Source organism: Palaemon carinicauda, chromosome 9 (genome assembly GCF_036898095.1).
Source record: "Palaemon carinicauda isolate YSFRI2023 chromosome 9, ASM3689809v2, whole genome shotgun sequence".
In the NCBI taxonomy this organism is placed as follows: Eukaryota; Metazoa; Arthropoda; class Malacostraca; order Decapoda; family Palaemonidae; genus Palaemon; species Palaemon carinicauda.
Window position 1 is genome coordinate 151512028 of NC_090733.1, and position 14668 is coordinate 151526695.

The window sequence follows — 14668 nt, forward strand, 5'->3', positions numbered from 1 at the left end:
AATATTTTGGTAATATAGACACTTTTTCAAATTATGATTTAATCCTAATGTTATATAAACTTACTTCTTTGCAGAATATTGGAGCGTTTTTAGAAAGCTGGAGTATTGGGGAGAAGTGCAGAGATCCAGAGCCTCAAAATTTCTGCTCAAAATCTGCCCCATCTTCGGATGTTCATTCATATGAATATGTTAATAGGAGCTGTTCAATACTAAAGGTTAAGACAATCCCCTGTAATGTTTTATTTGCTTTTATGTTTAAATTAAAAACCAGCAATTACTTAAGAGCCTTGGGTTTTAGTTGATCACTGAATAGAGGAAAAGGGAATGCAAAATTAGAACCATGGCTTTTTTTAATCAGAAAATAGAGTACAGCTTAATGGGAGAGCAAAATTTACATAATATTAAAAGTCTGTCTAAATAGCAATCTTATGTGTCCATTATAACAACCAAACTGAAGGCTAAAAGGCAAGTTACTGGTGATATCCTTGGGCCAAAAACTCTATATCACACAGCAATTAGCCATGTTTGAACAAATCTCACTTCTCTGCCTTTCAATTTCAGTAATTCCACCCGTATTTTTCAAGGGGAAGTGAGGACAAAAATATTGTACAGTCAGATACTGTACAAGCAACATATACAGTAGTATGTTATGTTTCACCCAAATAGTGGCAAAAAATACAATACATATAAAAATTAATGCTAATGCCTTGAAGCCAAGGAAATATGGATTAAAAGTCTTAATTACTTTTTTTTTTTTTTGTAAATTCAAAGCAAAACACATTTTTATCAACAAATATTTTAGTGTACAGTCATAGAGAAAGGTCTTCATCATTAACCGAAATCCCAAAGTGATCATTGTAAGAGTATTACTGTTCTTTTCAGTTCCACCACAAGTAATCAATTGGTCATGTTTATATATGGATGTACTTTATGTATATACTGTATATGCGTAATTTGCTATGTATAAAGTGTATTTTAAAATAAGACTTACTTTGGTGGAAATTGGCATGACCATTCTATCATTAACAAAATGGATATCAACACTCTGGTAAAGAGAAGTTGACCATTGATGTACGGAATGAGAATGATTGGTAAAGAGGTTAAAGTTAAACTTAACATGAAATTATACATATGTCCTGTTTAGTACACACAACTCTTTTCATTTGATACATTGAGGAACATTCTCACTTGAAGAGGTCTGAAAACTTTATATCTCTGGAAATGCGTGTCATCTTACCACCAGATAAGATCTTCAGGACCTACTAGTTCCCTGCAAGACAAAGGAAAGAAATCCTCAGCAACTCACCTTTGCTGTTTCAGACATCACTGAAGTGATTTCTGGTGGAGATGTACACAATACCAGCTTCTCCAGCAAAGACAGACGACCAAGGAAATCTGTCAAGCCAAGCAGTTGTTGGTCTGATCAGGAACAGGTAAACTACCTCCATGAGGTTGCTGCAACTATTCTCTAAAGCTTCCTTGGTGGGCAACATTCCCAGGTATTCTATCCTTTGTTTCGGCAGGAGATTGGAGATTTCTACTTTAATCACTATCTTAGCTTGTGACAGTGAGCAGGCAGTCTCACTCCTGAAATGAAGTGCCTCCAAGGAGTCCTGGATCCATGGATTTTCACATTATATATGTTCCAAAGGGGAGATACAAATCTTGAATACAAAAATGTATAGTTCCAGGCATCAAGCAGACAATTCCTTTAAACCCATAACTCCCTCTCTGGCACTTGGGCAGTGAGGACGAAATAAGCAAAATAAAATTTCTTGTGGACCAAGGAGGAATGGGTTTAGGGGCACTAAAATGGGGCTACCAGCACCCCCCATGGATTTTTCAGCTCCTGACACCTTCCCGCTCAGTCAATATTCGATGGAATTTGTTTGCATTTCTTCATCAGGATCCTTGTTCAATGTTCCAAACCTATGTTGAGGGCTTTCAAAATGTACCTCTTGTGGGCTGCCCATGCATGGATATCTTGATCAATCAATCATCAGGTTTAGACCCTTTGAGCCAGCCAGTTAATCCAAAAACCATAAACCATATCAGCATCTGCATTTCTCTAACTTATAAAGCAATTATAATATATATGTTATAATAAAGCAATTATATTATAATAAATCTATTAACATTTATATATATTGATATTACATGCACAGGAATTGCAATGCCTATAATTTAAGTGAAGCAAGATGCAATAAAGAAATATATACAAAAAGTTGCATCGATTTTCTTTCTATGGTTTCATATACTGTTAAACTAAAATGAAACATTTTCATGTAAGAAAAGTGCAGTTGTATTCTGCATACAATTATGAAATATAAGAAAAATACATTCGATTTACTTAAAACTTTAAAAAAGGGATTTTGACGAAGGAAAAATCTATTTCTGGGGAGATACCTGTAATGCCCGGTGAAAAGGGTCCTTCTTATCTCTTTTCTGATATAAATACTTCCAAATATACCAGAGAAAGTTAAAGCATGGAATGCAGAGGTTATTACCCTCGCGCGAGCACCCTACGGGTGTCGTGTATAAAGATAGGGCATGTGAAAACCACTATTCACAGGTCATCTTCCATTTAGATAAATCCTTCATCAAACAGGGGGAGCTGCCACAGCGGCACTAACCAAACTCACCTGATTCACTCAGCGACGCCCGCCTCGAGCGCCATCTACACATCCTTCTATATGAGATGGCTTGGAAAGGAAAGGGATGGGGGAAAAAAAAAACCAGGGAAGGGTTTCACCGGGCGTCACAGGTATCTCCCCAGAAATAGATTTTTCCTTCGTCAAAATCCCTTTTCTGGGTCGACCTGTGATGCCCGGTGAAAATGTACCAGAGAATGTCTTCCAAGCCCACAAAACAAAAGGTAAAGTAAAAACGTTATGCAAAATGGAGGTTATATATTAAGGAACGTAATGTTACATACAAAATAACAAATCCTTAAAACTAAACAATGCCATGAAGGAACAAGTAAAGTATACTGTACAACAGCTCAAAAATGTCATACTGGCATAGGCCAGAAACATAGGTAGCAAATGGTAAATCAATAATGGCAAGAGGCAAAAACATAACATAAAATGGGTACAAAAACATGGCAAACTGTACAATACCCGTTGATACCAAAATATATACAATCCAAAATGAGAGCTACCAAAATGAACAAAGCAACATGACATAAAATAGTAATGGGGCTAAACCACCGACATAACATAGCAAAGGTGCTAAAACACCGACCGAGGTGAGAGGCATCGCGGTGAGAGTGGCAGGTAGGAGGGAGAAGGACGAGAGGTGGACGAAAGGAAGAAGGGGAAGAAATTATTCGGGGGAGATGATACTCCCAGCTGCAATAGTAGGGAATTTAAGGGCCTGTAAGTTCTTTAAATAGTGGCGTTTGAAAACCATTGAGGATTTCCTACCCGTGTACTTCTTAAGGTCATCAAAATCCATGTTCTGAAAGTAATTGATGGAGATGGCTACAGCCCGGATATCATGTGCATGTGGAAAAGATTCCGGGTTAGCTTGCTTGATAAAATAAAGGATTTGCTGTCTGACGCCTTGGATGGAAATAGTACCTCCTTGTTCCCTGATAAACAAGGGGCCAGATGAGCGTGATGCAGTCCTAGCTAAAATGGCCCGAAGCGTAGCGACTGAACACAGAAGCATCTTGGGGTAGAGGAATAATTTTCCAAGGGGACCACCTATTTTGTGGGTCCTCATTCTTGGCCAGGAAAGCTCTATCTGGAGAGAGTAGGACTTCTCCTGATGGAAGGAAATCTAGGTTTTCAGGAGTGCGGGAGAGAGCTGCTAATTCAGAGATTCTAGCACCTGAGGCCATGGCTGTAAGAAATAAGGTCTTCCTAAGAAGCAATATGTAAGAGCAGGATTCGTTATCGGTGTCTGAAGCGAGCTTGAGGACGTCGTTCAGAAACCACGAGACCTTCTGTGGACGAACAGAAGGTCTGAGCCTAGCACAGGCTTTTGGAATGGATGAAAAATAGGAATCTGCTAGGTCAATATTGAAACCCACATGGAAGATCTTTTTCAAAGGTGACTTGATCGTGGTTATAGTACTAGCTGCTAGGCCCTTGTCAAATAAGGACCTAAAAAACGAAATGGCCAGGTTAGGGGTCATTAGTCTCTCTTCAGAATTCTTTAGAAATTCTGCTAGTTTCTTAACAGCCGAATCATATTGTCTAAGTGTGGAGTCCCTCTTGTCTGATTCGATAAAGAGGACATTTTCCGGGTCAATATTTGCGGCCTTATGGGCTGCAAATTTCATGAAATCCACAAAGTTAGGGTTTGCGCTATCCTTGAGGAATCTGACACAGTCCGCGTTTGGACCACTTGGGTCAGCTTGGGGAATGGGCGAAGTTTCAACTCTAGGAGAGGAAACTAGCTGCTTTTTGGCCAATGAGGTTCTACCAAAGCCACCGCTCCGTGGAAGGAGGGTAGCTTGGGTAAAACTTTCATCAGAAGATTCACCGGAGGGAATAGGTAAATCCTCTTCCAACAGTTCCAATCCAGGGCTAATGCGTCCATAGCATAAGCCTGAGGGTCCAGGGTCGGGGCCACGTAACAGGGAAGTTTGTGGTTGAGTTGCGTCGCAAACAAGTCCACCTGGAGACCGGGAACCAGCATGGATATCCACCGGAATAAATTCATGTCTAGGGACCATTCTGATTCTAGTGGTTTTGTCCTGGATAGTGAGTCCGCTATCATGTTCTGGACTCCTGCTAGGTGAGTGGCTGACAGGAACCAGTTCTTTTCGGCTGCCAAGGTAAAGATCATGACCAGGACTTGATTTAGATTTGGAGATTTTGATCCACCTCTGTTTATGCAGTGGACTACTGCCGTGCTGTCGGAGACTATCCTGATGTGAGTGGAGCGTGGAGGGGATAGTCGTTTTAAGGTCAGTAATACTGCCATGGCCTCTAACACGATGTGGTACTGTCTCATCGCAGGGGACCAAGAGCCCTGAAACATCTGGTGTTTGTAGTAGCCCCCCCAACCACTGAGAGACGCGTCTGTGTGAATCGTCACCCGTGGAGGAGGGAATTGCAGAGGAACCGATTTGGAGAGGTTCTCTGGTTTTGACCATGGCCGGAGCCTCCGTATTAAGACTGAGGGGATCTTTGATATCTTGTCTCGTAATCGTGATGTAGCTCTCTTTCTCCAAACTCGGTTGATGTCCATGAGTTTGGCTTTCAATAAGAGGTCTGTCACTGAAGCAAATTGGAGTAAGCCTTAGGACTCTTTCTAAGGCTCTTCTTGAAACCTGTTTGTTCCTGATGAAGTGCTTTGTCCTCGATGCTATCTCTTTGACCTTCTTGGGGGGAAGAGACAGTTTGTGACTTGTGAGGTCCCAGCAGATGCCTAACCATTCAAATTGGCTTGCTGGTTGGAGGCGAGATTTTTGCAGGTTGACTTGAAATCCTATCTTGTGCAGAAACTGAACCACTTTGGTTGTAGCCTTGTGGCATTCTTGAATCGTCCATGCCCAGATGAGCCAGTCGTCCAGATAAGCTATCACCATGATTCCCTGGCTCCTGAGCTGTTCTAGCACCGTCTCCCCTAGCTTTGTAAAGATCCTGGGGGCGATGCTGAGGCTGAAGGGCATCACTTTGAACGCATAGGATTTCTTGCCTAGGCGGAAGCCGAGGCAAGGAGAGAAGTTTCTTGCTACTGGGACGTGATGATAGGCGTCTGTAAGATTGATAGAGGTGGTGACGGCCCCACTGGGAAGTAAGGTCCATACCTGAGAGATAGTCAGCATGTGGAACCTGTCGCAAAGAATGTAAGAATTCAGTTTGGACAGGTCCAGGACCACTCTCAACGCCGACGAATTCTTTTTTGGAACAGTGAACAGGCGGCCTTGAAATTTCAGTGTTCGTACCCTCTTTATGGCTTTCTTCTTCAACAGGTCCTTGGTGTACTCTTCTAGGATGGGAGTGGGCTTCTGGAAGAAGGACACTGTTGGAGGTGGGAAACCTAGTGCCCATTTCCAGCCCAGGCCTTTGGAGACTATACTGTGGGCCCAAGGACTGAAGGTCCACTGGTCCAGAAACTGGTACAGTCTCCCTCCTACCAGATTCATTTCATTGCATGGGGTTGAACTTAGCCCCTCGTCCTCCCCTGGAACCTCTGGCTCTGGGTCCGCCTCGCTGACGGAACTGACCTCTACCCCTGTTGCCGCCTCTAGGGTATCCTCGAAAGGAACCAGAGGTTTCGTAAGCCTGATTTAAGGCAGGGGAGGTCATCCAAGATGCCGCAGGAGCTGGTTGGGTACCCTGAGGTGCCGGGACGAAGACGATCTGTTGAGGAGGGGCGGATTTGGATGTAGAGGGAGTTGAACAGTGAGGGCTTGAAGAATGGTGAAGCTGGCCACGTCTAGTCTTGTATGGGGCATAGGACCTTTGCTTCTTCTTAGAAAAAGGTTGTCTAGGCATGTTTTCAAATTTACGTTTATTTGAGAGGCCCCATCGAACTTGAAGGTTCTGGTTAACCCTCGCTGCGTCTTGGAGGATTTTATCGACCTCTTCCTGAGGAAAAAGTTTTACCCCAGCAGGAGGAGGCGATGCGCCTATTAGGCTCATGCATAATAGAGACTTCGGCGAGAACTTGTTTTCTACAATTCGTTCTCGCAGTCCAGAAGTCGTGAAGGTCTGACTGGAACGACTGCAGGAGGTTCTTTGCCTGCACTCGTAAGAGAGGTTCGTCGCTGTGGAGGGAAGCTATCAACTCTGAGGATACGACCGAGTTGAGTGACCTAGCCAGCCGGTTTCTTGCTTCCTACTCTACTTTCAATAAGTGGTCCAGAAGCTTGGGGAGACTCTCCGAGAAGAGAGAGGATACGCAGTCTGGGTATAGTTTACCCACCGTAAAAGTAGCTGAGGCATCGTGCCAGAGCGCCGAGGTGCCTGGGACGAGGAGAGAGGTGGGATCTGTCTCTTTAAGGGTCGGCATGGGGATGCCGTCCTTAACTGACTGAATAGTCAATTCAGCAATCTTATCAGTAAGAGGAGACGGGATGGACTGAGGAGTGATGAAAATGGTGTACGCTCCCTTGTGGGGAGTCAACTTAGAGTTGACGCATCCCCATTCCGCGAGAGTACGAGCCCAGACAGCTTGGGCTTGCTCTTTAGGGAATATTACTGTCTCCTTTGGGACCTTATCCATCCGGATCAGGGCATGCTCCTTCAGGCGGACAAAACCATTGAAGGGGAACTGGAGATCCGGAGGGTAGAACTCCGGATCGTCTAGAGGGCGGGTCCCCAAGCCTTCTAGAGTGAGCGTGCCTTCCAAATAAGGAGCATGCCTAGCGAACTGCCAAGGGTTATTCTTATCAAAAGGCGGTAGCTTAGATGTGTCAGGAACTAGAGGCAGAGCAGGCTGAGACCCCGCACGGAGGAGGCTAGCCACCATTTCTTTGAGCTCAGATATGACCCCTGAGTGTCTCTGCAGCTAAGACTCCATCATATCCTGAATCAACTCCATGGTTATGTGGAAATCCGAGGAGCTATCTACAGCTGAAGCCTTGGACTTTGCGGACTTACTCCTCCGTCCTTTAGAAGGAGGAGGAGTTCGTGACAGCATTGGGATGTCAGGGGCTGAGGAAGGTCCAGGGACCGGAGATATGGATTGTGGCGAAGCTGGATTGCTGGGTTTGGGTTTATTTTTGCGTATTGGCTTAACCTTGGGACGGACCGAGACGGAACCCTCCCAAAGGGAAGCCTGAGGCTTGTCAAAGCCGAGGAAGGAAGAAGTAGAGGAAGGGGGTAGGGGAAAGAAAGGATTCTGCCAACTCTGCACCACTAACCTGCTCATCCATAGGTTCGGTGTGGATGTCAAGGGTGGAGATGTCGCCGGAGAGCTGGTGTTCCTCTTCCGCAGGAAGGGCCGCCCTGATACCCTCAATGATGGGAGAAGCTTGCTCCAAGGGTACCGCAGCCTTGGACGAACTGGGAAACAGTCGGGAGGCCATGTCCGCGTCGAGGAGGTAAGGACAACCCGTTGGGGCATTCCTCCCAAAACACAACCCGTTGGGGCATTCCTCCCAAAACACGACACCCAAGTCCGGAGGCTGGTTTTGGCCGTCTGGAGCGAATCTTCGTCGGCCTGGAAAAGGGGAGTGTAATTTTAGAACGACAGAAGGCAGACTCCTATGAATATCAAGATTATTAAGAGAAATATCAATAAGTAGCTGAGCCTCCATATAATATTAGCATGAATGAGAAAACTGAGAAATCTTACATCATCAACTGTATAATAAGTGGAGCCACAATATAGTATAGCATACATGATAAAAAATGAGAAATCTTACCTCATCATTGAGGAGAATGAAGGACAGCTCATAGCAGAGCGTGCACGCCTCCGGGAACCAGACCATGTAAGAGGGCTGGCCAGCTTCCCGGACAAAGGAGATCGCACAGTGGGCGTGGGACCGGCAGACGTCATGGCCTACCGGATCCAGAAAGGTAGCAGAGCAGCCCTTGGCGGCACAGCGCACTTTCTGTAATAAAAAGGTAAAATAAGTACAAAGTCTCCCGGAGGCTTTAACTTAACATAATAAAAATAAGTAAAGCTAAGGGAGATTCTAGTTGATGTGCAGGGATGGGTTCGTGTAAAATAAGAAGCCGGAGCTCCGAAGTAATTACTGATAAGAGATACGGCATATTGGCATGGGAGAGCGCCGTAGGGCGACGGAGGCCCGTAGGGAGGGGGACGGTTAGATCCTTAATCCATATAAGGGACACGGTAAAAATAATTTAATAACTTTATCTCCGAAAGAGTCTCCGGTAGGTGGCTACCGGAGAGAATAAAAAAAAGAGGGGCGGAGATATATACAGTACTGTATATATATGATTGTCTTGTGAAACTATGGGCCGTAGCCGGACTCAACGTGCGGAGGGCCAATGAGGGGAGGATTCCCTGCCGAAGGGGCGCACTAGATAAATAGGTAAGCGAGCGTTCCCAGCTCATAATGGTGAAAACTCATGGCGGAGTCCGATGGATGTCCTAACCCAAATCCCAGGCCGGAGCGGGGAGAGGATGGGACTAGGGGGAGGGGGAACAGGAGGCAGCTCAAGGCCAGCCAACTAACCTATAATAACACGAACAGTATCTAAAATAAAACCAACAATAGCCAAAAACAAAGAAAGAACGAAGTAACCTGGTAAATAAAAAACTCGTCTAAGACGAAGAAATTCCCAGAAGGGGGAGATAGAGAGAGGGAGAACCCGAGTCTGTGTGAAAGAAAACGGGATCTCCAGCCTCTCGCACTCGGCGGTTACAACGATCAATCTAAAATAACACGAACCCCAAAATACATAAAACACATCTGTCCGATGAAAAATAATAACAAAGAAATGTAACGAAGAATAGCGAAACAGGGAGGAAACAAACAGTCAAAAACATATCGAATTGTAATGAAAAACGCCAACAAAGTTGGTGGAACTAAACTGTAATAAAACCCCGAACGCTATTCTTCGTTAACAAGATACGGACTCGTAAATGACTAATACCAAAAGATAATAATAATAAATCGGTTCAAAATAAGTGGCACAAAGCCTATAATCTAGTACAAGATTAAAAGAACCTAGAATGACAAAAGTACCAAAAGGGCAACAAAACAAGCAAAATTGAAATGTACTGAGCGTAAACAACAAAAATGGCCGCGCGGGCCATGGGAAGGCACAAAGTCAAACGCACTAGAACACTTCTTATTACTTAACATTAATTTACCCAGTGCTAAAAATAATGTCAAAACAATCTATGGTACTTAAGATTGGCGTAGGGGTAAGGAGAGCTTCAGCCATGGCCAAGAAATCCTAAAAACAGCCAAAACAGGTGAGCACAAAAACAGCGTAATTGTCAAACACAAGTCCAAAAGAAGGATGTGTAGATGGCGCTCGAGGCGGGCGTCGCTGAGTGAATCAGGCGAGTTTGGTTAGTGCCGCTGTGGCGGCTCCCCCTGTTTGATGAAGGATTTATCTAAATGGAAGATGACCTGTGAATAGTGGTTTTCACACGCCCTATCTTTATACACGACACCCGTAGGGTGCTCGCGCGAGGGTAGTAACCTCTTCATTCCATGCTTTAACTTTCTTTGGTATTTTTGGAAGTATTTATATCAGAAAAGAGATAAGAAGGACCCTTTTCACCGGGCGTCACAGGTCGACCCAGAAAATACATTGTAGAATGGAAGGAAAACAGTAATGTAGTTAAATGTAACATTTTTTTTTTTTCAATTTAGTTGTTAATCACTGTTTATTTAAATAGAATTTCAGGGGGAAAATACCTCCTCTTATCCCTACATGACGACACCCATGCCAGGATCAGTTACCCAAAATAGAAGTAGGCTTACATTCACGCCTTGAAGTTTCGGGAGGTTAGGTAACAGCAACCACTACAAAATACAAAAACCCCTTGAAATTGGCTCCAATGGTCAGAAGACTCATTACTACCCTCGCCAAGTGGCCGGCAAACACCATAAATAACATCTATTGTATTTGCATAGCTCATAAACTCGACTGTAGTTTATACTACTGTAATTGTACATTTTTGTCATTACTGCAGTACACTATTACAGTATGGTACCCAAGTCATGAAGATTAATTTGTTTTTAATCACTGCTCATTGGTAGTTTACTTGATACCCTAAGTTTATAACAACACAAATCACTGTTTCTAATGATAGCACTCACTGTAATATGCACACTAATCTCACTTCAGTACAGTTTACTTAGCTAAGGCGAGATACCTGCTTTCAAGAAGTCGACTGACTATACTAAAGTTGTCTTCTGTACAATTCACTTTATTCTACAGGTACAGTAGTTAGTTTTCACAGAACAGCACTGTGATATACTATATTACTTCAATACAGTAATGTATAATGTTTCCATTACCAATACTTCAGTAGTGTAGCAACACAGAAATGGAATTTAAAAATGCACTAACACACTTACCAGTTATGTAGGAAAGAGGCTCTATGCTGCAAAGTTACACATGATCATGTGATGCTTATTAGAAAGACGTCATACTATGCATGTCATGTAAAAGTATATTGTACAGTAATATACAGTATGTGACTCCTCCACTCTCAACTCTTTCTCTCTCATACATTATGGTATAGGGCCACTATTCAAGGAAAAAAAGTAGCTTGCTAGTCCCCAAAAGAGGCACAGTTGGCGAGGTGGAGGATGATTATGATAAACCATGCAGATACAGATCCAGTGATGTAACTGGATGATGACATCTATGCAGACGGACTCCTTCATACTGTAAAGGGTAAAAAATATTTTAGCTTTAAATAGAATTTGAAAAGTGTGACATTACAGATAATGATACACTAACAGTATTAAACATGACAAATTTGAAGTAATTTGTATTTTTCCTAGCAATACCAATTCGAGCTCATTATTAGTGAATATACTTTTGGCGAAGCTTGAAGACTAGCCATGAGACTTTTAGCAAGGTATAACTACCCCACCGCTAGTTAGCGGGATACACACACACACTGGTGTTGTCTCGTTACTTTTGATTGCATGCAGGACGTGCAGTGGGATAGGTGATGGCGTACCAAATTTGTATAGAGCTCAAGGTTTGTATCGTTAGGAAAAAGGCAAATTACTTTAAATTTGTTAATAGTTCCGGCACTAAATACAAACCCGTTCGCTCCTTATTGGAGAAGAAGTCTTATCCAACTGACTAGCTTTTGACCCGGGGTTTTACCCCCTTTATGCTCCACACATATAAAGGAGAAAACCCTGACACCTTGCTAAACCCTACATTCAATGGCACGCTTTAGTGACCTGAGCAATCTGTGTGATTGTGTGATACTAGCCATGTGACTAGTCCAGGAAAGAATTCTCAGAAACATAGGAATATTTGAACCAACCATAAGACTTACCCAGTTCCACCTCACCAGGGGTTATGGGGATGCAACAAGTATATATTTCTGTACCAAGTTACACTAGGGAAATGGTTTTACTTGCAGACAGGAGAGGCCAGCTTGCATAGTGTTGTAGGTGCTGTTCCTCTAGAGAGGGGAAGATGAAAGAATGAAAGAGCCAGTCATTCTTGTCATTCATCCCAGACTTGATCCCAGGTAACCTCTGCCCTCCACCATCTGCTACTTGTCTATCAAGGAGCCTGGGGTGTTTAAACGCCACTTGTTGTGCAGACACCACAGGGCCAATGGGGAACGTCTCTATGTTCCTATGGGTCATATCTTACAAGTAGTGGGCAGTGAAGGCCGTATGACTCTTCCATACACACGCTTGAAGGATCTGCGTCATGGTAGTAGTTCTTGAAGGCTGGGGAGGTACTTATTCCCTTAATGTCATGAGCTCTGGGTCTTCTCATCTGAGGAGAAGGATCAGGATTCAATGCCCAGTCTATGACCTTGCAAATCCGTACAGAGATAGTGTTTATGGTGATCCTTCTCTTGACCTTCCCTGTGATGACGAAGAGTGCTGCCACTCGGGGCGAGCTCCTGCTGTTCTCTTGGGGTAGCACGTCAAACTCCTCGCTGGACAAGTAGTAGTTAATCTGGATCATCGTTTACATTACGAAGACTCTCAATCAGGAAGAACCCGAATCTCTGATCCGCTACTCCCGGATTTTGAGTCTTGGGGATAAACATGGGGGACGAAGCCGAGCATTACCTCTCCCCATCCCCTTGAATAGATGTCGTAGGAAAGGCCATGGAGATAGACAACTCTCTTGGATGAGGCCAATGCAAGCAGGATAACCATCTTTAGGATCAGGTGAAGATCTGATGCCTGGTATAATGGTTCGTAGCGTGCACCCTTCAGACCGAAGGACACAAACCACGTTTCATGAAGGTGGTCTAACTTCTGAGGACAAGTAGACTCGAAACTTCATATGAGGAGAGATTACTCTAATAAGGAGGTAATATTAACTCCTTTCAGTCTAAAGGCGAGGCTCAAGGCTGAGTGATAGCCTGTCACCACCTAGACAGAGCGGAGTTCTTCCTCCCGAAGGTACAGTATACAAGGAACTCCGCTACTGCTGAAATGGTGGCATTGAAGTGAAAGATACCCCTTCCATGACACCAACCACAGAAGGACAGTCCACTTAGCTTGGTAAATGGCAACTGAAGATTGCAGGAGGTATCTGGACATAATTTTTGCAACTTTTTACGAAAAGCCTCTGCATGAGGAGATGATGTATATTCTCCAGGCGTGAAGACTTAGGGATCACACAGACTTGTGGAAGATGTTCATGTGCGGTTGTCAGAGTACTGCAGATAGTGTTGTGGAGGGAGTTCTCTCGGGACTTCTGTCAGCAGCTGAAGGAGGTCCGGCCACCATTCCACATGATGCCATACTGGAACTGCTGCTGCTGCTTTACAGGTGCAAAACCTTCATCCATGGTACATATTAATTTGAGGGCACACATTCCTAAAGTTCCCGCATCCATGACATCTTCCCACCTTAAGTTTGATGCCTTGATCCTCTTTGTCACTTGTTTTTTTTTTTCTTCCTATTCATTACTTGCGGAGCAGATTTATTCCCCAAGGTCTCCCCCAGTCAGCTCTGCATCATACCCACAAAACAACTCCAGGATGTCATCCTTAGCTGAAGCCTTCAACTGTCACACACTGTGCCAAAGCCACCATCTTCATTACAGTGTTTAGATTCCTCATCGGAACTGAATCAGACTTAGTCCTTCACAGTTAGGTGCCAGATGTTTCAAGCAAGTACAGTATTCAACATCTGTGGCTTCAAGTCGTTAAACAATTTTTTGAAGACCGAGAACCAGCTGCAATAGTGAAAACCTTCGAGTACCTCATGTCTTTGAGGGTGAAATCTTCATTCATGGATGCTTGGAGTTGCGCCATCACACTTCTACTGAAATGGGCGTTGGAATTTTTTCTTTTTTTACGACACTCTAGTCCTTCAGCTGCACAGTATAAGTGAAGTGGTGCTGGGGGAAAAACATCACCTTTTTAGTTATGCAGTACCAGGATGGAAGTTACTCTTGACCATTATCAAGGTTAGGTAGAACCTATAGCTTTAAACCTTCCTTTTGCAGGTACCACTTCCCCTCCAGCAGGTGGACCCAACTGAGGAAAATGTAGTCAGTTGTCCACACCTTCTTCTTGTGCATCCAGTATAAGCAGAAAGTTCTTACATCACTATTTGTCTAGCAAAATAAAGGAGAAAAACACAGTATTAGAATATGATTTAAAGACTTGTCATAAATATTCTATAAAATTTAAAAGTGTCTTAAAATATAAATTTCAAATTAAATGTTTATCAGTTTTGGGAAAAAAGTAAATTCCCTGTATCATGCAGTATGAGCAGAGAAACAAAAAAATATATAAGCAGTTAGCCTACCTGTCCTTTGCTGCAGTAAAACCGGAAGCTTTCCGTTCTTCTTGTGATGAACTTCAGCTAAGGCCTACTAAAAAGAAATAACAAAATTCAGATCAATGTTATAGTACATGCATTACATAAGGGTATACTGTCTAACATACCAGCTAAATCCATATTCCATACTTGCTCTTAGTTGTACCCCTTCTCCTCAATGATATTTCAAGTTCCGCAAGAAAACTTATCGCTGGCTTGTAGTCAACACAGCCTGACTACCAAGTCATCTTGAGGTTCTGTAATGATAAACGCTGCTTGAACTTC

General features: G+C 43.4%; 1 protein-coding gene and 2 long non-coding RNA genes across 5 annotated transcripts in view; 1 reads left to right on the top strand and 2 right to left on the bottom strand.

The window, feature by feature from the left end:
* The window catches only part of LOC137647284 (uncharacterized), a 31977-nt gene extending 29616 nt beyond the window's left edge, over nt 1-2361 (bottom strand). Inside the window, exons 1-2 of the long non-coding RNA XR_011045567.1 lie at nt 1307-2361; nt 65-229 (exon numbers count right to left, since the gene is read on the bottom strand). This is a non-coding gene — a long non-coding RNA (uncharacterized lncRNA). The remainder of the gene's footprint in view (nt 1-64; nt 230-1306) is intronic.
* Nucleotides 1-14668, top strand: part of LOC137647282 (zonadhesin-like) — a 106492-nt gene that overhangs the window by 78778 nt on the left and 13046 nt on the right. The window contains exon 35 of the mRNA XM_068380678.1: nt 75-215. Coding sequence (XP_068236779.1) covers nt 75-215 — 141 coding nt within the window. The remainder of the gene's footprint in view (nt 1-74; nt 216-14668) is intronic.
* Nucleotides 8055-14668, bottom strand: part of LOC137647283 (uncharacterized) — a 31611-nt gene continuing 24997 nt past the window's right edge. For 2 of the 3 annotated variants that reach the window (XR_011045566.1, XR_011045564.1), the window contains one exon: nt 10133-11285. This is a non-coding gene — a long non-coding RNA (uncharacterized lncRNA). Of the gene's footprint in view, nt 8519-10132; nt 11286-14668 lie in introns of those variants that run through there. The other variant, XR_011045565.1, reaches the window with a different exon arrangement.